Source organism: Meles meles, chromosome 18 (genome assembly GCF_922984935.1).
Source record: "Meles meles chromosome 18, mMelMel3.1 paternal haplotype, whole genome shotgun sequence".
NCBI lineage: Eukaryota > Metazoa > Chordata > Mammalia > Carnivora > Mustelidae > Meles > Meles meles.
In genome coordinates, this window is record NC_060083.1 from 32,984,499 (window position 1) to 33,010,394 (window position 25,896).

The 25,896-nt window shown below is 47.7% G+C and overlaps 1 protein-coding gene across 1 annotated transcript in view; it reads right to left on the reverse strand.

Moving 5' to 3' along the window:
- Positions 1-4,399: 4,399 nt before the first annotated feature.
- Positions 4,400-25,896, reverse strand: part of SCPEP1 (serine carboxypeptidase 1) — a 31,462-nt gene continuing 9,965 nt past the window's right edge. Inside the window, exons 4-13 of the mRNA XM_045986190.1 lie at positions 24,675-24,830; positions 24,300-24,374; positions 19,636-19,708; positions 14,805-14,842; positions 14,288-14,416; positions 13,569-13,662; positions 12,527-12,640; positions 10,404-10,541; positions 8,689-8,852; positions 4,400-4,986 (exon numbers count right to left, since the gene is read on the reverse strand). Coding sequence (XP_045842146.1) covers positions 4,924-4,986; positions 8,689-8,852; positions 10,404-10,541; positions 12,527-12,640; positions 13,569-13,662; positions 14,288-14,416; positions 14,805-14,842; positions 19,636-19,708; positions 24,300-24,374; positions 24,675-24,830 — 1,044 coding nt within the window. The 3' untranslated portion in view covers positions 4,400-4,923. The remainder of the gene's footprint in view (positions 4,987-8,688; positions 8,853-10,403; positions 10,542-12,526; positions 12,641-13,568; positions 13,663-14,287; positions 14,417-14,804; positions 14,843-19,635; positions 19,709-24,299; positions 24,375-24,674; positions 24,831-25,896) is intronic.

The window sequence follows — 25,896 nt, forward strand, 5'->3', positions numbered from 1 at the left end:
GGTAGTAACCTGCTGATGGCAGTCTCCGTTAAAAATACCCAGAATGGGGACACCTGGGTGGCTCAGTTGGTTAAGCATCAGATTCTTGATTTTGGCTCTGGTCATGATCTCAGGGCTGTGAGATCACGCTCCCTGTTGGGATCTGTGCTTAGCACAGAGATTGCTTGAGACTCTCTCACTCTCTCTCCCGCTGCCCCTCTCCCTTCACTCTCTCAAAACAAAAACAAAAACAAAAAACACAAAAGCTCACTACATATCAGGCAAAAGTAATTAAAAACTATACACATCAGTGTACCATCTAAAGTTACTGGGGCACCTGGGTGGCTCAGTGGGTTAAGCCTCTGCCTTCCGCTCAGGTCATGGTCTCAGGGTCCTGGGATGGAGTCCTGCATCGGGCTCTCTGCTCAGCGGGGAGCCTGCTTCCCCTTCTCTCTCTGCCTGCCTCTCTGCCTACTTGTGATCTCTGTCTGTCAAATAAATAAATAAAATCTAAAATAAAATAAAATTAAAAATAAAGTTGCCAATCTAATCAAAGAAGTGTATAGCATCCAGGTATCAAAATTAACCGTTTACAAAAGTAAAAAACAAAAACAAAACAAAAAACCCAAAACCCAAAGTCAAGTTGGTTTCAAATTTCTCAGCAACAGCTGATGCCAACAACGAAGGCGAGAGGTGACCCAGGGCTCCGCATCCAACTAAGTTGCTGCTCACATGGACGGAACAGAAAGGCATTCTCACACGTGCAGATTCCAGCTGTGGGAACTCTGAATCCATTACAGAAGAACTCCGAATCTAATTTATGGAACGAGTCAGGATTGGACTAGAGAAGTGGAACCGTGTGCGTGCACGTGTGCAGGTATGTATGTGTGCATGCGTGTGTGGGATTTGACTCATGCAGTGTGGGAGGTGGGCAGGCAGCTTTCACAATGTGATGCTGGGGATTGAGGGACACAGGGCTACCAGTCAGGAAGGGACAGTAAAGTAGAGAAAGGACAAGAGCACTCTGGATCTGGTGAGCTGGAGTCCATGAGGACAGTCCCTGGGACAGAAACTTGTGTCCGCTGGGTCCTCATCACAGAGCTAAGCACACTCACCTGGCTCAAGAGGCAGAGATGGTCCAGGAGGATCCAAGGGAATGTGAAGCCGTGGCGGGCCTGGCTGCGGAGGGGCTGAGGCAGCAGAGAAATGACAGCACTTTGAGCTAAAATTGGCTGCTGTCTCATTTCCAGCCCCCAAATCTCCATGAGAATCTCTAGTCTTGTGGGCCGTTCTAATAAAAAACATACAGGAAAGATAATTCTGGAAAAATATAATTTGGCCTAGGCAAGTGGAAACATTACAAAGACCCCACAGTCCATCCCTTTTCAACTTGGCACCTGGACACGTTGCCTTAAACCACACTTACTCTCCAAATAAAGACAGTAACAGAACCACACTTGTGTATAACACAACACAATATCCCCCATACGGCCAAAACCACACTGACCTTCTCCCCAGAATGGCACCAGAGTCCCTAGTTTGTCTCCGGAGAATGGGCATTCTTTTCCGAGCTGGTTCATACTCCCTTTTTGACATCTTGATACTTAAATACTTACACAGAACGTTATTTATTATGAGCACATCTTAAATTAGAAGATAAAGGATTGAGAGATTAAAAAATTTGGTTAATATTTATTAAAATATATTCACATCACCATAATGGAGAAATACTCCTACTATTACAGTCTTTTCTACAACAGGTCATGAGGTCACGGCTCGTGTTTGTACCTACCATTATTCACCACTTATTCCTTGTTCCTTTGTCCTCAGCAAGCACCTCGGTTCATCATAGTTCCTCACCTGGTGGAATGATCCAAACCTTTGTGGAAGGTGTGAGCCATTACCAGTATAAATTGGGTTATTACTGTTTTCCTTTGACTCGAGTCAGAGACTCTGGGAGGTCTCTAAGGTACTGCAAAGTATCTCCGGCATTCTCCCTCCTTATCCCTACTGTGTAGTAACAACCCAATTTCCCTTTGATAGTCAGGATCAGCCACCCCAGCCTGTACTTTGCCTGTTTATTTCAGTGCCCAAAGACACCAGATGGCAGCTTCCAACTCCACTTCAAGGCAATCTTTGCTGTGTGTCCTAGGGAAAGCATTTCTCCCTTTATAACTAAGAATTCTAGACCAGTAGAGGCTCAAGCTGTAGGAATGAGAAGCAAAAATTTGACTATTGGATCAAACAGGGCTGATAGGGAGAGGAGCAACTCTCATTTTTGTGATTCCCAGACTCCCAGATCCAGGGTGCGGGAGACGCACGATGCCGACTGACAGCATATACCACATGCTGAAGAACTCGGCGTCAGCCCAGAAAGGGATCACCACCTAGCTGGTACCGTGGTTACTCACTCAACCACGTGTCAGGGCAGTTGCTTCAGGATGGTGGGGGAACGTGGTAAAACCAGTGAATGCCAAGAGCATGAACCCACTTCTGCATTTCGTGTGCTGAGAATACCATGATGGCGGATGACACATTCTCTAAGGCCACAGATGGCAGTTTTGGCAGAGGCATTGTGGGCAGAGAAGGCGTATCTATGTCCACAGCAAGTGTCAATTCCAGTAAGATCAACCTGCTGCCTTTTTTGTAATGAAAGCGGTCCAATGTAATCAACCTAACACCGGGTAGCTGGCTGATCCCTCCGGGCAAGGGTGCCCTATCAGGGGCTCAGCGTTGGCCCTCACGCTGGCTGTTGAGGCACTCAGCAGCAGCTGTAGCCAGGTCAGTCTTGGTGAGCACAAGTCCACTGCTGTCGCTACGGCCACTTCGGTTGGCACTGAGTCCACAGGTGTTGCTGGGGAAGGAGGCTGTCCCAGGTCCACGGAACGGGCAATTCTAGCCATCTGATCATTAAAGATCTTCCTCTACCCTTTCCTTGGTGAGCATTCACATGGAACACAAGTTAGCTTCATAATCCGCCATGCAGAAGTCTATCCTCGTACCTCTTCCTCAGGCCTTGTGATTTTTTAGTTGTGTTCATTCCAAGTCCAACTACCCAGCCAAATGATGCCTTGGTGCAGACCCTTTCTTCTGACCATCTCTCCTTCCAGGCAAAATGAGCGAACAGGTAACTTGTTCCAAGTTCTGTCCGCTGGGAGGACTTCCACTCTGTCCACTCCCAAGTGATGCATGCCCACCATGCAGAACGATCTGTAAATGAAACCCTAGACTTCCTTCCCACGTGAACTGATCACAGGGAATTTCCCATGAAGGCATGGCTATGGGTTGAGAGAGAATGTAATGTAGCAGGAGGAGGGCTTTGGGCATTGAGGAACTGGTGATAGGATCTTAAGGCAGGAGAAGATTCATTTCCTCAGGCTGGGATGGAAGGGCTGCGTCTAATGGCATAAAAAAAAGGCCTGAGGTCCCTAGCTTCACTGGAATCTGCCCATGTGTACATCCTAATGTTCAAACTCAGATCCCTTCCCAACCAGCACCCTAACTTCTTTTTTCTTTCTTTTTTTTTTTTTTAAAGTAGGCTCCACGCCCAGCATGGGGCTTGAACTTAGGACCCTGAGATCCAAAGTCTCGTACACGACTAACCGAGCCAGCCAGGTGCCCCCTAACACCCTAACTTCTATGAAAGTGATCCTGTGAGGTTGGGAATTCAACTGTGTTGTAATTCAGTGCCAGAAGGACTCACAAGACTCGGTAAGTAGTTATACTCACAGCTATATTTTCTTCCAGCAAAGGACACCCAGCAAAAGCAGCCGGAGAATATGCACCGGTAGGGTCCAGTGAGACCCAGCATAAGCCTGTCACGTTCTTCCATGTCCAAGGGCACACAGGAGTGCTTTCTCCCCAACAGCAAATCATGGTTAAGTGCACGGTAGCCCTGCCCCAGCAGCCCTGCCTTAATCTCAGGTCCCAGCCCCGGGGAGGGTCATGTAGACTTAACCCACTATTTCTTTTTTTCTAATTTAAATTCAATTAGCCAGCATATAGCACATTATTAGTTTCAAATGCATAACCCGCTATTAACACTCTGTTCCACAGGAAGGCTCTGGGTTTGCTTTTCAGTATCTCAGCCCCACAACCACAAGACAGAGTGTTTTTTTCAGGGTTGTCCCAGAGGCAATGACGTCCCTTCTGCAGACCGTGAGCTGCAGGTGCAAACTTGAAAGTCTTGACTTTTAAATTAAAGACATCATTTTCATTTTAAAAAAGAGAAGTTACAGTTCTTTGACTAAACCCTTGTGCCTTTAGGAATCTACCATACGAAAATAAGGAGGATATGTGTAAAAATATAACTGTCAAGATGAATCACCAGAGCACTGTCTCTAGCAGACACACCAGGCGTTGCTCACACGAAACCGCTGTGCCTCACGGTACATCCACGAAATGGAATGCTCGGCAGCTATTAAAAATGTCACAAGAGAACATTTATTGACATGAAGAGGTGATAGGGCAATTGGTATGTGTGCCAGGTAGTCAGACAACATACAGTAATGATTCCATTTCTGTAAAAAATATATATGCATATATGGCAAAAAAAAAAAAAAAAGACTTACAAGGCCGGACAGTAAAAGGGTAACCGAGCTTGTCCCAGGGAAGGGAGTAAAAGGGTGTTTATCTGTTTACTTGTATTTCTTTCTTTCCCCCATAAATCACATCATTTTGTAATACCAAAATGTCAACCTATTTCAACACTTCATTTTGATTAAAACAAATCCATCGGGGAAAAAAGGGGAGTTCTTCAGAAGCAGAAACGATTTCCAAGTTGCCGCGGAGACAGCGAAGTGTGTTCTCAGGGAACCTTCACACTGACAGGCAGGCGGGGTTCCGTGGGAGACGGGCGGGCGGGAGGCCGGTGCCTCCTACAGCGTCAGGGTCCTGGCTCTGCCTCCCGTGCCCCAGGGCGGAGCAACTCACCGCCAGTCCATCCTACTCCTGCTGAGTCACCATCCTCATCATCTTCAGAGCCATGTCCCCTTGGTCAGATGGAACCTAGGACCAAACAGTCTCCTGAGCCCACACTCCTGGTTCTGGGTTCAGGGGCGATATCCTGAGACCCCGTTCCCAGGAGGAGTGCCGGCTCTGCGACAGCAGCCTAGGAGGACATCGCACCTGAGTGCGCCCTTTACGGGAGGGTCCCATCTGTGGAATGACCCCTGCACAGGACAGAAGCTAGTCAGATTGTAAGGGTCTGAAGAGGTCAGCATTTAGGAAAGACCCTGCTGCTCCACTTGGGGCTGATCTGTTGATTTATTTATTTTTTAAGAGAGAGAGAGAGAGAGAGAGAGAGTGAGCGCGAGTGCAGAGAGGGGTGGAGGGAGAGAGAGAGAGAGAATCCCAAGACGACTCTGCGAGGAGGTCAGAGCCTCAGCCGGGACTGGTCTTAGGACCGTGAGATCAGGCCCTGAGCGGAATTCAAGAGTCGGACACTTAACCCACTGAGCCCCCCAGGTCCCTGCTGATTTCCTTATAAGACCTGTGCTTAAGTTACCAGGACCTACAGCCCGTTCAAGGAAGAGCGGAGATTCTAAACAATTTAAAGGATTCTCTGGGACTGGAGTACAAAATAGCCAAGAGGGAAGCTAATAGCGGATCTGTCAACAATACTAAACAAAAAAACAAGATGCTTTGTTTGGGTGGCACCCTATTTTGGTATTATTGTTATTATTCAATTTTCTTTTGTTTTTCCTTTAGATTTTTCAGATAGGTTCCACACCCAGCGCGGAGCTCAAACTCATGACCCTCACACCCAGAGTCACACACTCTACTGTCGGAGCCGGCCAAGTGCTCCATCCCTTAGATTTTCCAGGTAATTCCTTTATAAACTCCCTTCCCATACACCATCGAAAAGGGGAGGGACAGCGGCCTCAGTTTCTCCCCCACAAAGATGGGCGTCCTGTTGATGGTCCCAAGTTCTGAGAGCCCATGGCTCCATGATTCTCCACAGCACACTGCTGTCCCTTGGGTCCCCTGGAGGCACAGGCACAGTGGGGTATACCAAAAAGACATTTCATCCACTAAAGGGGAAGTGGTTGGGGGTAATTTAATAACAGTTTCCAGGAGCTATTTTAAGGCTGCCCCAACTGATGTCTAGCTTCTCTCGGTGACAAGCCGGAGGAAATGGGCCTGAATTCCAGCACGCATGCTCTCCTTCCCCTCCCAGCTGCCCCTGCAGGGCCCTTCTCACAGCACTGTGCCCTAAGACTTCCTACTAGCTCCCTCCCTTGTTGATGCTGAGGGTACTGAGAATAGCTAAAGCCCTAACAGGGAGGCACCTGGGTGGCTCAGGTGGTTTGGTTTCTGCCTTCGGCTCAGGTCATGATCCCAGGGTCCTGGGATCAAGTCCCGAATGAGGCTCCCCACCACAGTGGGGAGCCTGCTTCTCCCTCTCCCTGCTGCTCCCCCCTACTCTCTAGCACTCTCTCTCTCGCTCTTAAATAAAATCTTAAAAAGAAAAGAAAAAAACCCGAACAAAATGTCCTCTTAACCCTGGGTGCTGCTGCCTTGTTCATGGTCTCTCCACATCAAGTTTCTTCAAAGGGCAGGCTACTCCCTCCTTCCTGTTTCTGAGAGGAAGCTGTCTTCCACCCCCTCACTGCTCCTTCATCTGCTCCACCCCGTCCATGCTGGCTTCTGGGCCAGCCGCTGCCCTGAAAGCGCTTGCCACGAGCTCTACGGATACTACTCTGCCCGAATTCCTGCTGACACACCACTCCTTTATCTGAGCTAGTGGCAGCTTCTGACACCGCCAGCCCCTGGCGACTTTGCGCACGTCCAGGTCCCTGGTCTCCCTCTTCCTTTTTTGGCTGCCCTTTCTCAACGCTCATTTCTATGTCCTTCTTTTACCTCCTGCCTCTTCCCCCCCCCCCCCCAATTTATTTATTTGACAGAGACAGAAGGAGCACAAGCAAGGGGAGTGGCAGGCAGAGGGAGAGGGAGAAGCAGGTTCCCCGCTGAGTAGGGAGCCTGATGCAGGCAGCACTCAACCCCAGGACCCCCGATCATGACCCGAGCCCAAGGTAGACCCCAACCGACTGAGCCACCCAGGCACCCCACCTCCTGCCTCTTAAATACTGGTGTACCCAGGGCCTGTCCCCAACCTTTTTCATATTCGACTCCCAAATCTCAGTCTTTGACTCCGGATCATATACACACAGCATATTCAGTTGCCTTATGAGCATCCCACTTGGGGGTTCTACAGGCAAACAGGTACCAAGTCCAGCCAGTTCTCCCTTCTGACACTTTATCAGATCCCTCTACTTCTCTTCCTCCTGGATTACTATACGAGCATCTTAGAGGGGCGCCCAGGTGGCTCAGTTGGTTAAGCATTTCTGCCTTCGGGTCAGGTCACAATCCCAGAGTCCTAGGATCAGCCCCACATCGGGCTCCCTGCTCAGCGGGGAGTCTGCTTCTCCTCCCTTTGCTGCTTCCCTGCTTGTGTGTACTCTCTTCGCCAAATAAATAAATAAAATTTTAAAAAAAAATGCCTTAGATTGATTCTTTGCCCCAGTCTCATCCCAGGCCCTTGGCTGCTAGAATGCTATTTCTTAGACAAATGTGGCGATTTCACTCCTTTGCTTTAAGACCCTCACTGGCATACCCGTTGGTTTCAGGATACGTGTGAGCTCCCTAACAAGGTATCCCCAGCCTCATCTCTCCCCGGTGCCCCTCCTGAGGCTCTGGACCTGCCCATGCGGTTCTCCTTGCTCCTACACCTCCTCCTTGCCTAGCTAATACCCCTAAGGAGTTGGTTTCTGGAGAGGGCACTTTAGTTCCTGCTGAAATCTCTCTCAGCATCTCCTCGGCCATCCAAGTAAACACACTATGTGGGCTTGATGTACAAATGGAGCTTACAGACGAGTTTTCTAGTCAGACCACAGCCCCTCAGTGCCTTCTCTGTGGAGATTCTGTCCTAAGCACCAGGGGGCCAGGCGGAGAGAGCTTCCCAGAAGGCACCTTACCACCCCTTTCAATAAATCTCCTCCAGGAAACCACTGTCCTGGGAAGAAGAGAGACCCTGCACTTAGGCGGCCAGACCAAAGCCTCACCGTGAGGGAAGCACCTGACCCCTTGGGCACCTGTGCAGGTGTCTGCGTCCGTACGTGCACACACACGTGTGTTTACAGTGGATTTATTCCTCCAGAATCTCCCTCAGCCTGTGGACAGCCATTCAGTCAACCTGAGACCTAAGGGGAGATAGTGCGTTCACTTGGCGCGTGAAGACCACCACATCTGTGCACACAAAGCCACTTCCAAACTGCAAATCTGGAAACTACCACGGCTCAAACACTCCCCCGCACCTTGTCCCATGCACTGCAACTCAGCCTTCCAGGGCGCGGAACTTTGGTTTTCGCTCCCCGAAAACATTAGGGAAAGACAATTTCTCCCTTCTTCCCCCAAGACAAACAATTAAGAAGAAAGTAACATTAAACTCATTTGAACTAAAGAGTCAAAGATAGAGGGCCCGGCTTAATGCTCTCAGAAGGATTCAGCTTTTTTAAGTGAGACTCTCTAGATCCAAAGGAATGAAGCACTAATAGCAGGACTTCAGGAGACACCTGGAAACACTCCCCAAACCAAAGCACTTCTTCTAAGACCTATCCGGGCACTGCACTCATGCATCATCAATCACCCGTGGCCTCCCTCTCAGGGCAGCTAAGAGTCCACGACCAAGGCTGAGGGACACGGCCTCACCATGTGCCCAGCTCTGAGGATCCAGTAGAAAGCCAGGTTCTTGTAGGACTTGACGAAAGCAGACGTTTCCGAAGACTGAGGGTCACTGTACACGGCCTTCCACTTCAGCTGCTTGAATTTGGGCAGCTCTGCCCACTTCAGTTTCCGCACCCAGGCCTCCTGACCTGGCGAGAGGGACAGAGTAGGGCCTGGCATCAACAGCTGGTTGGGGTAGAAACAAAGATCTAGATCCCATCGCTTTGCCTTTCCCAAACTAACATGCATAGAGCCCATCCTGAGATCTAGTTAAAATGCAAACTGGGAGTCAGTAGGTCTGGGGAGGGCCCGAGACTCTGCCTTTCCAGCAAACTCCCAGTGATGCCCAAGATACCCAGAAGAAACCTAAATGCTGAGAAGCCTGACTATGTTTGCCTCTGCCTTTCCCACCACTGTGTGCTCTGAAGGAAGGAAACTGGGGACCTGTGCAGGTGGTAAGACTCTCTGGAGGACTGTGAAGTCTCAGGGTCGGGAGATGCTAACGTGGATCATCTGGGCAGGTCATGGAAGAAACACAGAACCCTTTCAAAGTGGCCTCACTGCCCTTGGCTTACAACTGGTGGAAATACTCAATCCCACTGACCTTAAGAGGTGCGTCATAGACCTGTCAGACCATGTGCCTCAATTTACCTGCTGGTTCTGAGAACCTGCCACTTAGTCCTTACCTGGTCCTACTGAAACAGAACCACAAAGGCCATTTCCCTTAGGTCTTCAGGTTTAGAGCCAGCAGGGTTTAGTTTCAATTCAGCCTGCAGAGTTTCCCACCTACTGGGCCCGTGACAAAGACTCAACTCAACAGTGCCTTGATCCCATGGTCAGGAAAAGGTCTCCCTTTCTATTTTTGGCAGGAGTAGGTGTCGTGTGTTTCTTAATCATACACAAGGGCCTCAAAATCTGGCAGGCCCAGGCTTCTCTGGGGGTCACCATGATGAGGGAGCAAGAGGCTAGCTGAGGGCCAGCAGAGGCTGACACCCTGCAAATGCCGCCCGCCCTCACCCCCGGCAGGATCTGGGACACATTCTTCAGGCACTCCTGGCTGCCTTAAAGCTAAGGGAAGGAAAAGCAAATGAGCAAATGATTCCCTAACAGAGATCACAGTCCAGCAAGACCTATGCTTCCCTCGGTTTACAAATGTTTTCATGATTTACAAGAAAAAAGCATTCTTAGCAATCACTAACTTCCGGAAGGAAACTCCCAACTGTCTTAATGTAAATGCTTTACTAGAGGGAGAAAATAATTGAACTTGACAACAGCAAGGCCTCCAATACCTTGGAGGTCCTCTTTAGCATACAAAAGTTCTTTTGAACCCCCCCTTTTCCTTACCCCCAACTCCAGAGTATATAATTAGCCACCCCTCAAAAGCCCAGGGCAACAGCTCTTTCTGCCCATGGGTCCTGTCCCCGTGCTTTCAGAAAATCACCGTTCTGCACCAAAGATGTCTCAAGAATTCTTTCTTGGCGGTCAGCTCCAGACCTCACCCCACCAAACCTCACCTACATTCAAAAACTGCATCAACACCTCTGTTCTCTTCAAAGAGGTCATGCAGATGGGCGGAACACGAACTGGCCTTCTTCCTGGCATTTCAATGTCACCAGCCCCAAGAGTGGCATGTCTGGGCCCAGTTCCCTTCCAGCTCAACCTACCGAACTGTCTCCGTGGGCCCCTCGGTGCTTCCCTACCTATGGTGTCCACGATGAGATCAAGCTGTCCATTATAGATGGTCACGTTGACCCCGGCTTCCAGCAGCTCGTCCACGATACTGATGACCGGCTTCATGAAGTCGCCCTCCATGTTCTGGAAGACATTGGCAGACTGGCCTACACAGGAGGAAAGAGAGAGAGAGCTAAGAGCCAGCAATCTGCCAGCTTAAAGGGCACCTTTCAGACCAGAACATCCCGGGCTCCGGCACCCGAAAGTAACCACTGTGCTTCACCTAACAAAGGCTGAGCCCAAGTGCTTCACCAACAGGGACCAGTCAGCCCTGAAATCCATGCCCTGAGCCAGTCACCTGAAGCCTAGTACCCATGCAGATAGAGCTTGTTAGGCCGGTCTGCTCAAGGAACAATCTCTGCTTTGGGGCACATGTTGGTTTCCCTCCTTAGCTAAGTAACACTAGAGCCACACTGTAAGTCCTGCACAAGTGGGGCCACCCTACTAATAAACCAAATTAGACCCAAAGCAATACGGAGCCTCCCCGCCAGGGAGCCATGGCGAGGACGAGCCCCAGGCAAGAGAGATGGTTGGCACCGCACCCCTGGCAGATTCTTGACCATCATCTGTAACACTGAACCCCACAGTGACACCCCACAATGACAGCAGCTACTACGCATTTCTGTCTGCTTGTCATTGGGTTAAGCAAGCACTTTACAAACAACATCGCATTTCCTCTTCACCAGTCCCGGGAGGTAAGGGGTCCTAACCTGTGCAGTGGTTAAAGCAGACGAGGCTCCAAGAGGCTAAGAAACATGCCCACAGTGACAGAGCTGGTCAGTGGCAGGCAGGGCTGTGAGCACAGGCCTGGCAGGCCCCACAGTGTGTGCGGAGCCTTAACTGCAAACCTGAGCTCAACACCCTGGGTGTGGGCATCGGCCAGACAGTTTGTCCTTTCCCAGACACAGCTGGAGCCACAAAGAGTTTTCTCTATCACTCATCGTCTGCCAAAATGTAGTCTCCTTGCCCGTCCAGCTGCACGGGGCAGGGAGGGTCCCCGGAACCAGAGAAGCTGGCGCTGGAGAACGCAGTCACAGGGATCAACGAAAGGGGCAGAGCAGGAGAGGGGCTCTTGCAGGCTCGACCTTAGCTGCCTTCCTGTGACCTGTAATGGCTCACACCCTATTCTCAGTGCCACCCGGCTCCTCGGGGTGGTACCCCCCAAAAGTTCTGACATCAGATTATTTCTATTTGATCTAATTAACTCCCTCCACCCCTACCCCCATTTCTAGAAAACTCTAAGGGGTGAGGCAGAAATGAAGACACCAGAGCTGGGAGGAGTCCTCTGCGAACTGTAATTTGGGAGGAAGGCAGGTCTCCCCTGAGGAAACCAGGGCTGGAGATGAGTCTTAGCCTCTTCGCAGCTGTCAAGGGGCTGCCCTAGAAAGGCATCGCTTTGGAGGAGCTCAGACAGAAAGGAAGCCCTCTTCAGCTTTGCCTGTCTCCCCTCCAGGGATCTGGGAGTCCCCACTGGCTCACAGCCTCCCTATAAGACTGGTTCTGGTCTCTGAGGACCCCCAATAATTCCTAATATGGCCCCCAGAACAGAAGGCAGTAGACCCTGGAACCACATCCAGCATGAGGAGGTGGGGGTGGGGGGTCGGGGGGACCGAGGGGGGTGGTGCAGAGGGGGGCTGGCCAGGGAGCTGGTCAAAACCCACCCCAAAGGACATTGGTCTGGAAGTCACACCCACAACCCCCTGTGGCTTTAGGCGTGGCTTTTATCTCAGTTTTTTTTTTTTTTTTTTTTAATTATGGAAAACCTCAAACTGATAAGAAAAAGTCTGAAGAGTGAGAGGATTCCCAGGTGCGCACAATTTGGCTTCAACAATTATCAATGCCCACCCCATCCTCTCATTCCCCTCCCCACCCACTTCCCTACCAAGGTCTTACTCTGAACCGATTTTGGCAGGTTATTTACTGTCTCTGTACGTGCTTGCTCATCTATAAAACGTGGCCAGTAATGCTTTCCTGTCTGCAACCTGTCCTCACCATCAACAAAGCCCATTCTTCAAATTCAGGCCTCTGAACCCGCACCTCTACTGCCCCACACCCCACAGAGGGCCCTTTATCAGGTCGCCGGAGTACCTACCTCCCCAGGAGCAATCCTCGGGAATAATTTTGAGCTTCTTCCTGATGGGACCATTCATGAGCTGACTCAGGGAGTCCTGCTGGAGGTGTCTCACGTAGCGCTGGTAAAGACGAACTGAAACAAACCGGCACCCGGTGAGCCAAGGGACTGGAAATAACCACCCAGAGACTGTCTTCCCCCGAGGCTGGCACAGTGTCTAAGAGGGAGGCTTTCAGCTGGAAAACGGAAAGCGTCACCTTCATTCACCCCAGATGGAGGAAGAAAGCCAGAAAGCCAATGGAAGTGTTGAGATGCTTTATAAATTTTGATCGCTGCACTTTATGTATTTTGGGGCCATTGAGACTATCCAGCAAGGCCCAAGGCAGTCAGCTGCGAAGTGGAAGGTCGAGGCTCCTGCAGCCTTTATAGACCTCCTGCGGAGGGAGGATGCTGGGCATTCAGCATCCTCAGCGAAGCTGGCTCAGCTGAAGGACAGCTCAGTCCAGCCTTCAGAAGGACTATAATGCGCAATGGGCAGAGGATGGTTTCCAAACGTCAAAGACAAGTAAAAGTTAAAAAAAAAAAAAAATATATATATATATATATATATAATATTTTAAATTAAAAAAATAAAAAACTAAAAGTTTTTAAAAATTAAAAAATTAAAAATTTTAAAACTTTAAAAATTTTAAAAATTAAACAAACAAACAAAAAAAAACAAGGGAAAGAAGTCAGATGCAAAAGACCACAAACTGCATGGTTCCATTTAGACCAAACGTCTGTATCTAGTAACACAGACAGATTAGTGACTGCCTGGGGCTGGGTGTGGGACTGGAAACCAACTGCCTGCCAGGAGACACGGGATCTTTCTGGCATGATGGAAATTTCTAGAACTGGACTGTGGTGATGGCGGTGAGCAGCTTTATGAATACACTAAAACCACTGAATCCTACACTTAAAATGGGTGAATTTTGCGGCATGTAAATTATGTCACTAAAGTTAAAAGAATTCTCTCTTGCATGGAGATGGAGACAGGGGTCTCGCAACGTCAAGGTTCACTTACCTACGGGGCTCTGGGTGAATTCTAGGCTCGACTTCACCGCAGACGTGGGAGTGCTTTTAGTTAAGATGTTATAGAAGTTCACGCCATCTGTGTTCTGAAATACAGAATGGTAATTGGCTGTTTGTTTATTTATCTATGAACGAAGCTGCGTAACAGAGAGGCAACTGGTTTTCCATCTTAGCCGAGGACAGCTTTAACTTTGTAAATTTGCCAGGACCAGAAAGAAATGCAGCTCTGAGGGCTGAGACCAGCCGTCAGCCTGATCCTGGGGCAGGGGGAGTGAGCAGTTTATCCACATGGAGCTCAGATGCTGGAGAAAACCAAGGGACCACGTGTTATTCTACAGGGAGAACAGGGCTAACTACAGGGAGAACAGGCAGAACAGTGGGTCCTTCACACTCGTCCTCAGCTGTGCATTCTTCTGTCCTGGCTCGCTGGGGGCAGGATGTTGCCTGGCAAGGATTCAAACATTCCCTTCTGCAAGACATATCATTTCTCAGGGTGTCCATACATTCGGTCAAGGGACAAGCGGGTCTGGCAGGCCTGGGGTGGTTTTCTGACCTCGTCACTGATTCATCGGCTTTATTGTTTAGCACGTGACCCTTTTCAGATCTGTGGGGAGTCTCAGAATAGACCCAAACCCTGGTAGCACCAACCAGGGGGCCCTGACTCCACGTGGGAACAAGGCAAGTGGGCTGCCCCCGAGTGTGTCCCATTACCTGTTCAATGACCATTTCTGCTTTCCCCCACAGCTGGGTGGCCTCTTTGTAGAGCCCCTTATTCACGGCATCCAGGACATCCTCTGCAACCTGAGACACCTCTGCCAGGCCTTGGTCATCGAGAAGAGACTGGAACGCAAACCGAGAATGAGAAGGCCCGCTCTACGCACAGACACAGACCCGGCATCACCACAGCTGGGGACAGGTGACAGAAAGAAAGAGAGCAAAACGCTGGCAGAATCCAGATGGTAGGTATAGGGGTGTTCACGGGATCTTTCAACTTTTCTGCACATGTGAAAATTTTTCTCATAAAAAGTTGGGGAGATTTTAAACACTATGTTTCTTATACCTGGAGAAACAGGGAACTGGGCTGATGGTTTGTTCAGTTTGCCCCAAGGGTGCCGTGTCAACTTCGTAGGCAAACCCAGCAGGCCTGTCTGTCCTGGGGACAGAGCCAGGAGGGGTCTGCCGGGCCGCTTACCACGGAGGGTGCTGACGTGAGGACTCATCTACTTACCACGCTGTATAGGAATGGTCCCCAGGAGAGCACCGAATCTGAAGGAAACCACACAGGTACAAAGTAAGTCCACCGTGGCTCTCCCTTCCCAAAGAAAAACCCAACTAGCTTCCCTCCCAAAGTGGAGACAGAAGCAAGAAAGCTGGTGGCTTTGGGGCTATAGGTTCCTTAACTCACTGGTGCCCCTGGCAGGGCACCCTCACTCGGGTGGTGGCATGATGTGGGGACCTTTCTGTTGATTCAGGGCTAATGACATGTTAATTTGGCTGATCTTGGAGCAGTGAGTGAGTCCCAGCCAGTGATGGCATCCCCCCAGGCATGGTGTGTGTGTGTGTGTGTGTGTGTGTACACACGCACACAATTTCCTCTCTGCTAGACCTCTGGCCTTTCCGACAGCTTAGAATATTCCCCCCACCCTCACATTTCTGCTCTGTATTTGCTCCTCCAGTCTGCGGACACTAGCTTCTGCCGAGGAGCTAATTAAGGAGGAAGACTATGGACTTTGTAATTCAAGTGCCTACGACTACACTATCAGCCAATTCTTTTCTATTCCACAAACATATTTGAGAATTTACAAAGGATCTGAAGCCAGCAAGGAATTTTATTTTATTTTATTTTATTTTTAAGATTTTATTTATTTGGCAGAGAGAGATCACAAGTAGGCAGAGAGAGAGAGAGAGAGAGGAGGAAGCAGGCTCCCCGCTGAGCAGAGAGCCTGATGCGGGACTCGATCCCAGGACCCTGAGATCATGACCTGAGCCGAAGGCAGTGGCTTAACCCACTGAGCCACCCAGGCGCCCCAAGGAATTTTAGAGATACAAAGGAGTAAAATAATGCCTGCCCTCAGATAGAATAGTTGGGCTTGGCCTGACAGATCCACACCTCCCATAACTCTACGTAAGGCTAGTGTCACTGAGACGTGCCAACGAAGTATCAAGGTCCACCACTTGCACACTGGATATGTCATTCCTTTGCTTAAAAGACTTCAATAGTTCCCTAAAGCCAAGCATCTCAAAGTATGTTTCAAGGAGCCTCAATACTGCAGGAGTTCAGCCTACGTATCAGAGAAGAAAAAATGATTCTTCAGTTAAATATCTCTGAGGCTATGCAAAACAGAGTATTTTTCCCCCCTGCAGGACTTCTCAGAGCCTTTCACAGGCCTGTGAAACCTTGAGGAAGTGGAACCAGTACTGAGCCCTGGCAACTTACTTGACCACGAAGCCCTTTGTATAGCACCTCACTGGTCTGGTATTCTTCAGGGTACACCCCGAGACATGCAGGCATACCAGGGGACCTCACTATCCTTCATCTCTCCAACTTAACTATCAAGTTTGCGCCTTAGTTTCTTGAAATACAGAATCGTCTGCAACTTTCCAATGCTGGATCTAGACCAGGGAGGGACAAAACTTTTCTATAAAGGAACAAACAGTAAACATTTTTTGCTTTCCAGGCCAGGCAGTCTCTGTTGCAACTACTTGACTCTGTTGCGGCAACCTCCAAACAGCCACACGCAACATGTAAACGAATGGGCGTTAACTGTGTCCCAGTAAAAAGCTCCTCCACCAAAGGAGGGTGGCAGGGCAGACTCAACTTGTACCCTCTAGTCCGCCAACCTCTGATGTGCAACAGAAGCTTCTGAGGTGATGGAAATATTCTCTATCTATGTGGTCCAGGATAACTCAACAGTCATGTGTGGCTACCGGGTGCTTGAAATGTGGACAGTGCAATTGAAAGATTAAAATTTTTATTGTATGTTAATTAATTTAAATTCAGCTACATATGGCTACGGCTACCATCCTGAACTGTGTAGATCTTCTTGAAGACATGGAGCACGTCTGTGCATCCTTCCTAGCACCTAGCAAAATGGCTACTACCTAGCAAATAATAATTGTTCATATAAATTAACAGTATTTCTCTCTCAAAAAAGAAGTACTTCTGGGATGGTAGGGTGAACTTAAGTGGATCTGAAAGGAGGGATTCAGATCTGGGCAGAAGATTTCTTTTTTCTTTCTTTCTTTCCTTTTTTTTTTAATTGAGAGAGAGTATACAAGTGCAAACAGGAAGGGGGGGTGGGGGAGGGGCAGAGGGAGAGAGAAAAAGAGAAAACATGGGGCTTGATCTCATGACCCTGAGATCATGATCTGGAGCTGAAATCAAGAGTCAGATGCTTAATCCAATGAGCCACCCATGCGCTCCTGGGCAGGAAGATTTCTAAGGGGAAGTTCATTACAGTAAGGTGAAAAAAGGTAGATTTTGGATAGGATGAACGGCACTTGTTTTTTGTTGTTGTTTGGATTTTTTAAACTTTTTTGTTTGTTTTTAATTTATTTGACAGAGAGAGAGAGAAAAATCGCAAGTAGACAGAGAGGGAGAAGCAGGCTCCCCGCTGAGAAGATAGCCTAATGTAGGGCTCGATCCCAGGGGATCCTGACCTGAGCCGAAGGCAGAGGCTTAACCCACTGAGCCCCCCAGGCGCCCGATGAACAGCACTTGTAAAGCTTTGTGTCTTGTGTTGGTAGTGCAGCGTAATGGGTAAGTGCATAGAGTCTGGAGCCTGCTGCCTGGACATGAATGCTGACTTTAGCTGTATGACTTTAGGAAAATTGTTCAGCCTCTCTGAGTCTCAGTTTCATCATCTCCAAAACTGTGATAATAATAGCATCCATCCCATGGAGCTGTCGTAAGCGTTAATGAAGTTAATGCATGCCAAGTGTTGAGTGCTGTTAAGAAACTGTGGGGGCGCCTGGGTGGCTCAGTGGGTTAAAGCCTCTGCCTTCGGCTCAGGTCATGATCCCAGGGTCCTGGGATCGAGCCCCGCATCGGGTTCTCTGCTCAGCAGGGAGCCTGCTTCCTCCTCTCTCTCTGCCTGCCTCTCTGCCTACTTGAAATCTCTGTCTGTCAAATAAATAAATAAAATCTTTAAAAAAAAAAAAAAAAGAAACTGTGATGAGGGGCACCTGGGTGGCTCAGTGGGTTAAAGCCTCTGCCTTCAGCTCAGGTCATGATCCCAGGGTCCTGGGATCGAGCCCCGCATTGGGCTCTCTGCTCCTCAGGGAGCCTGCTTCCCACCCCCCCGCCCCCGGCCCAGCCCACCTCTCTGCCTACTTGTGATCTCTGTCTGTGAAATAAATAAATAAAAATCTTTAAAAAAAAGAAAGAAAGAAAAAAGAAACTGTGATGAGACCCCAGAAGGCAGCATAAGGCCCATGGCTGTGATTTTGAGTGAGACAGGGGGGCTTACGCCTCTGATCAAGGCTTCTGAAGCTTTACGATGTCCTAGGAGGTCTATCCAGGAAGGAAAAACAAAAGAGGAGCTCTTCTCCCAATGCTAACTCCAGAGCTCTCACTTATGCCATTTCAGCCCTGGATGATGCCAAGAATAAGAGATACCATTCCCAGCAGCACCGGGATATCCCGAATCCATCAGAGGCATGGTTCTGTAACAAACTGAATCCCCATCTTTAAGGAGAAAAATATTGTTTTTTACAAATTACTATTTTTTTTAAAGATTTTGTTTATTTGACAGAGAGAAATCACAAGAGAGGCAGGCAGAGAGAGAGGAAGGGAAGCAGGCTCTCCGCTGAGCAGAGAGCCCGATGTGGGACTCGATCCCAGGACCCTGAGATCATGACCTGAGCTGAAGGCAGTGGCTTAACCCACTGAGCCACCCAGGCGCCCCAAATTACTATTTTTAAAAACTGAGGCATCATCACACATCAGAAATCATACATGCCAATTTAGATGTTCTGATGAATACACACACCCACGTAATGACCACCCCAATGAAGACAGCACACACAGCCTAGAAAGTTTCTTGGTATCCCTTTCCAGCTCATTCCCCTCCCTCCAGAGGTAACTTCTCTTTTAATTTCCTACTTTGTAGTTTGGTCTTGCCTGTGAAAAGTCACCTTGTGTTGGGTTCGAGTGGTTCTCAACCAGGAACATCAGGAGGAGCGTGTGTGTGTATCACACTGGGGTGGGCATACTGGCATCTGACAGGTGCTGCTAACACCCCACAATGGACAGGACAAGTCCCACAACAAAGAATTATGTGGCTTCAAATGTCAACAGCCCTGACATTAGAGTTGACCCCACCACCGCAACAACTTCAGACACGGGAAGCCACACCCCAGATGTCTGCATCACAAACCACTTTTATCTGTTGTCCCAAAGAGGATACTCTGGTCCTGAAACAATGGAACTTGAGCGGCAGGACCTAATGGTAACATCTCACCACCACTGGGAGCAACAGATGGGAATTCCACCCCATATGCTCATCCAGATTGGGGTTTGAATCCGGACGGGGCCACTCATGCTGTTGTGTCAGAGGGCAAATTCCATCACCTCTCTAGTCTTTAAAATGTTTTCAACTGTAGGGGCACCAGGGTGGCTCAGTCAGTTAGGCATCAAAATCTTGATTTTGGCTCAGGTCATGAACTCAAGGTTTATAAGATTGAGCCCTGCCTTGGGCTTGTGCTGGGCACAGAGCCAGAATAAGATTCTCACTCACTCTCTCTCGATCTCCCACTGCACCCCCTTCTCTTATTAAAAAAAAAAAAAAAAAGTCTTCAACTGTAAAATGTGATTCTTTTAGTGTAAGAATCAAATAAGAGAATTAATCTGGCCAACAGCAATCCATGATAGGAGCTCAATATAAATGAGGTCTCATCCCCAAATTTCTTGGACACTCCTGGGGCAAACACTTTCTGCTTTGACATCTCTAAGGACCCAGAAAATTCTGTTTCCCTGTTTTTTGATCTGGACCACACAGCCCCAAGTCCCAGGGAAGGATGGAGGAAAGGAGTAAAGCATCAAAGGATTCTGGACTTACCAACAGGGGAGATCCACGAGTCACCCAAAGCGACACCAGAGAAGTTGCACTGGATGGTCCCTTGCTGAATGGCCTGAAAGAAGAGCCCAGAAACATTCTTGCCAAGGAAACCCAGAGACCTCTGTCCCTTCTTCAGCAGGAGGGAGCTAAGCCTTTATGCACCACCTTTCCCGAGCACAGAAAACTTCTGTCCATCCTTTCTAAGACTCCCTGGGTATCCAAAGACCTAAGAGACCCAGTGGAGAACAGGAGTAACTCTTTCCTGCTGCCATTTGCAAAATGAGGAAGAACCGCTCAAGTTTCTCTCAACTGTTTTCACGACAGTGTTGGCAGGATGTGCGTGGGGGTCTGGTGTAGCCCTAGCTTCTTTCCAAGGGTCACTGGTCCCCTGAGGTCTGGGATCCTTCACAAGGTGCTGGGGTGGGAAGGACCTGGGTATAGGTCACTGTCTACATGGCAGTTGCTGAGGGGGTGGTGGTCCTCCCCAGGAGGTCCTTGAGGGAGGGAGGGATACCTCAGAATTATATTATCATTTGTATAAAAATGAGAAAAAAAAATTTAGAGTGGACCCGTGAACACAGGTTGGAACTGCACAGGTCCACTTATACACGGATTTTTTTCCAACAAATACAATACAGTAATGTAAATGTATTTCTCTTATGTTCTTTTTTTTTAAATTTTTAAAGGATTATTTATTTATTTATTTGACAGACGGAGGTCATAAGTAGGCAGAGAGGCAGGCAGAGAGAGAGAGAGAGGGAAGCAGGCTCCCTGATGAGCAGAGAGCCCGATGTAGGGCTCGATCCCAGGACCCTGAGATCATGACCTGAGCCGAAGGCAGAGGCTTTAACCCACTGAGCCACCCAGGCGCCCCTCTTATGTTCTTCTTAATAGCATTTTCTTTTCTAGCTTACTTCACTGTAAGAATACAGTATATAATATATGTAACATACTTTATGTTCTCGGCAAGGCTTCTGGTCAACAGGAGGCTATTAGTAGTTAAGTTCTGGGAGAGTCAAGTTATATTTGGATTTTCCATAGCCCAACTTATATGAGAAAACGAATCACTATTACACACCTGAAACTAATGTAACATTGTGTGTCAACTGTACTCAAACAAACAAACAAAAAAATGTGTTTAAAAACGATCTTTGTGGTGCACCTGACCTATTATAATATATGCTATCCAAACTTTTTTTTTAAGATTTTATTTATTTATTTGACACAGAGAAAGAGAGAGAGAGATCACAAGTAGGTAAAGAGGCAGGCAGAGAGAGGGGGAAGCAGTCTCCCCGCTGAGCAGAAAGCCTGATACGGGGCTTGATCCCAGGACCCTGAGATCATGACCTGAGTCGAAGGCAGAGGCTTAACCCACTGAGCCACCCAGGTGCCCCTCTTTTTTTTTTCTTTTCAATTTTATTTATTTGACACAGAGAGAGATACAGCAGGGGGACAGGGAGAGGGAGAGGGAGAGGGAGAAGCAAGCTTCCTGCTGAGCAAGGAACCCGATGCGGCGCTCGATCCCAGGACCCTGAGACCATGACCTGAGCTGAAGGCAGGCACTTAATGACTAAGCCACGCAGGTGCCCCTGCTATCCAGAACTTTTACCTTGAATATATTAGATCTTTATATCTAACTTACAGTTTCATAGGAAATACAATAGAGAGAGAAATAAGTTAAATAAAAAAACACAGTGAAGATGTTACCAGACAAATCCAGAAAAGGAGACAAGCCATGGTCTGGTTTCTTCACCAAATCAGAGTCATAATAAAGAGGCTGCGCTAGATGAAAACAGACTTTAGGGACACCGCAGCCAGATGTAATTCCTGCATCTGGTTTGAATAATGGCTTAGACTAACTGGCTATCAAGGACATGCTGTGATCATTAATATTTGAGATGAATATCTGAGATGAAAATGTACTGAAATGGGAAGGTGAGAACTAGTGACCGAAGAAAGAAGGCTGTAGACATTATGCCTAAGATGATCTCATATTGGTTTAAAAAGCGTTTTATCACAGTGCAGGAGCAGATGTAAATGCCATCCACTAAGGTGTCAGGGGGACTCTCCACCAGGCGGGAAGGTGACGTTTTAAGCTTCAATTTGCGCTTGCTGTATTTTCTAATTTTCTGTTATGTACATATACTATTTCTTATGAAGGTTCATTTTTTTAACAGAACTAATAAATCTTAAAAAAGTAAAGGTCATACGAGCTCATCGGAAACAAACTGGAACACCGCAGGGGACAGGAGAAAATGTAGCGAAACTTTCCCCTGTCCCACATGCGACCTCCTGCTCACCAGTCAGCCACAGTTCACATGGCACGTACCCTAAACCCTTCCTTTGCTCTCACAAGCTTATACACACACGTATATAAAGAGGCATCCATTCTTTATAACAGCTGCAAAGAGTCCCATGGAAGGATACACTTACTTTATTTAACTAATCCTCTAGGGACAGCCACTGACCTTCTTTTCCGTTGACGGGCACTGTAAGCAATAGTGTATTAAACATGCTCTGACTTGGGGCACCTGGGTGGCTCAGTCAGTTAAGTGTCTGGCTCTTGGTTTCAGCCCAGGTTGTGATCTCAAGGCCACATTGGGCTCCACGCACAGTGCAGAGTCTGCTTAAAACATTCTCCTTCTCCCTCTGCTCCCCCACCACCCCACATTCTCACTGACTCTCTCTCTCTCTCTCAAATAAATAAATAAATAAATAAATAAATGTATGTTAAGAAAAAAAATCCTCTGACACACACACATATAAGAATTCCCAAGGACAGGTTCCTGGAACTGAAACTATTGGGTCCAAGGGCATACAGATTTTAAAAGTTGACAGAGACTGCCAAATTGCCCTTTTATTTATTTTTTTTTTAAAGATTTTATTTATTTATTTGACAGAGAGAGAGACAGACAGAGAGCACAAGCAGGCAGAGTAGCAGGCAGAGAGAGAGGGAGAAGCAGGCTCCCTGCTGAGCAGAGAGCCCGACGCGGCACTTGATTCCAGCATCCTGGCATCATGACCTGAGCCAAAGGCAGTCACTTAACCAACTGAGCACCCAGGAACGCCCCCCCCCACAATTGTCCTTTTAAAATGCCAATTTTCGGGATGCCTGGGTGGCTCAGTTGGTTAAGCGGCTGCCTTCGGCTCAGGTCATGATCCCAGCGTCCTGGGATCGAGTCCCACATCGGGCTCCGTGCTTGGCGGGGAGCCTGCTTCTCTCTCTGTCTCTGCCTGCCACTCTGTCTGCCTGTGCTCGCTCTCGCTCTCTCCCTCTCTCTCTCTGACAAATAAATAAATAAAATCTTTAAAAAAATAAAAAATAAAATGCCAATTTTCATTCCCATCAAAAGTGTAGGAGAGCACTTATTTCCCTGACTTCTTACCAAAACTGGGTGTCACCAATATTTAAATACTTATAAGCCTTACAGATTTGGCTACTAACAAAAGTTGAGCATTTGTCCTCCGTTCATGGCTGTTTGCATTTTTTCTATAAATGGCTTGTTTATATTTGCCAATTTGCTACTAGGATATTGTCCTTGTTTATGGCTATCAATATGAATACTTTTTCTATCATATATTTGTGTACATATACATCTTTTGAAATTATCTATGGAACTCTTAAGTTTAAATTTGCATGGGGTCTAAATATGTCAACCTCATTCCTTTTGGCTTTTGGGCATTCCATGCTATGATGGAGAGCTTCAGGGACTCAGTCAGTTGTGTCCAACCCTTGATTTAGGCTCAGGTCAGGATCTCGGGTTGTAAGATGGAGCCCCATGTTGAGTTCTGTGCTGGGCATGGAGTTTGCTTGAGATTCTCTCTCTCCCTCCCTCTGTCCTACCTCCTTCTCTGGCTCACGTTCTCTCTCTCTAATAATAATCATCATCATCATGATTTAAAAATTAAAAGAAAATTAAAAATTAAAACAATGAAGGAAAGCCGCAGGTTCTCTTACAGTTTTGGTTTTAATGCTTAGATTTTTTTTTTTTTTAGGTAAGATTTTTAATCTTGAACTGATATTTTATGAGAGAAAATTCCACATGATGGTTTTTCAAAGTGAGAGCCATTCGTTTCCATACCATTCACTGAGTATCCTATCTGCTGCCCAATGATTTGAAATGCCATCTTATCGTCACCTATGATCATGCCATATGATCATATGCACGACACATATATGTTACTTACATACACATATACACACATCATATCCTGCTACATTTAATCCATTAGTCTGCTGCTGTGTTAGTACCACATTGGTTTACTTGCTGTAGCTTTCTTTTGTTTAATTAGTTAATTAATTTATTTGACAGAGAGAGACACAGCAAGAGAGGGAACACAAGCAGGGGAGTGGAGAGGGAGAAGCGGCTTCCCGCTGAGCAGGGAGCCCATTGCAGGGCTCGATCCCAGGACCCTGGGATCATGACCTGAGCTGAAGGGAGATGCTTCACAACTGAGCCACCCAGGAGCCTCATCGTGTAGCTTTCTTTATAGCCTGTTTCACATCTGCTACGACAACCTTCGCCATTCTCTTTGAAACCTTTTGTGGTTATTACAGACTTTATACAAGGTCCCACTCAAAGTATACTCAATATCAGGTGATACAGAAAGGAACACAATCAGTTTTTGTCTGAAATCAAAACAACAGTCCTCTTCCCCATTACCTTATAAAGTTCTAGACCAATGCCGGCTGCCATTTTTCCTCCGTAGGACTCTGAGAAAATGTAGAATGGAATCGTCTACCAAGAAAAGGGATTTACAAAGATTAAATATGCCGAATGCCTTTTTTTCCCCACATGAATTAACTTCACATTTCTACTGCATGTAATGGCCAGACAAATCTCTTTTCTTGGTCTTTTCCCCCATATCAAGCTCAAAACCACTTTTAGAGATGACAGAATCAAAAGGCCACAACCTGCTCTTGGGCGTAGAAAAGTTTTCTCTGATAAAAGCTGGACATTGAACTCCTGAGGAAATCGAAGCTAATTCAGATGGCTACACTACCCCCTTTGCTTAGCCATCCCTGAGTCACTGCTCACCTGAAATTCCTTGTGGCAATCAAAGAAAGTCTTCAGGAGAACCATCATGTCTGATGCCACAGTGGCGAGGTCTTTGGCATACGCATCACTCCTGTTCACGAAACTGAACCCAGTGCCCACCGGGTTATCCACGAATAGGAGATTGGCCGACTGGAGCTACACGTCACACAGGAAAGTCAAGTGGTACAATCAGTCAGTCACCAACTGTCTTTCCACCATCTTTTAAAATTTATTTTTATTTTATTTTTTTATTTCCACCATCTTCTATGCACTTGAACCCAGGCATATGAAAATATCAGTGCGTTTACAATCCTACTGCTAAAAGGGATTTCAAAAAATAGTAAGGGACAGGACAGGCGCCTGGGTGGGTTAGTCGGTAGAGCTTGCAACTCCTGACCTCAGGGTTGTGAGTTCAAGCCCTACACTGGGCCTGGAGCCTACCTTAAGAAAATAAATAAGAAGGGCCAGGAATGTAGACTACTAAGGCAAAGAAAGGCAAAGGAAAGAAGAGGTATGTCCATATACACAGGGATCAAAGCATCTAAGCTGTCACCTTCACAGAACACAGTGTCCTAAATGTAATCTGTGAGCTCAGGTAGGACCACACAGTGTCAGCAGGAGCCACGGCTCAAAGCAGAGACAGTACATCCCAGGTCTGAACATCACCCATCAGTTTTCTTCAAGATGAATCCAATTTCCACACCAGCCTGGCCTCCAGAACACCACAAGTACAGAGTTTATCCCAATATCTTTCCCAAAGAGGCTCAGGGCTATAGACTCTTCTGTCTGGAAGGATTGTTCCTGGTGGCACAGTCCAGTCATGTCCTTTACCGATCAGGGAATTAAAGTTGAGAAAAGACCCAGGACTTGTCCAAGGAAGGTCACAAAGCTGGACAAGTAATAGCAGCACCGGCACTCAGGCCCTGGCCTCCTCACTTCTCGTTCAGACTCTCTGCCGAGTCGTACTATGCTCTGAGTTCCGGGAAACTTGTGAATGAGCCAGTGTGGCACTCGGCTACTACACACAGAGTGATATTTCAGTCAGAAGCAAGTTCAGGAATGTTCCAGGCCAAAGGAACAGCATGTGCAAAGACCCTGAGGCAAAGGTAAACTGCACTTGAGGAGGACTAGCAGGGAGACGGACAAAGAGAATCCAAGGACTCAGGGAAACTTGAGGGAGAGGCGGTCCCGCACTGAGTCTTGAATGGTAGACATGAGTATG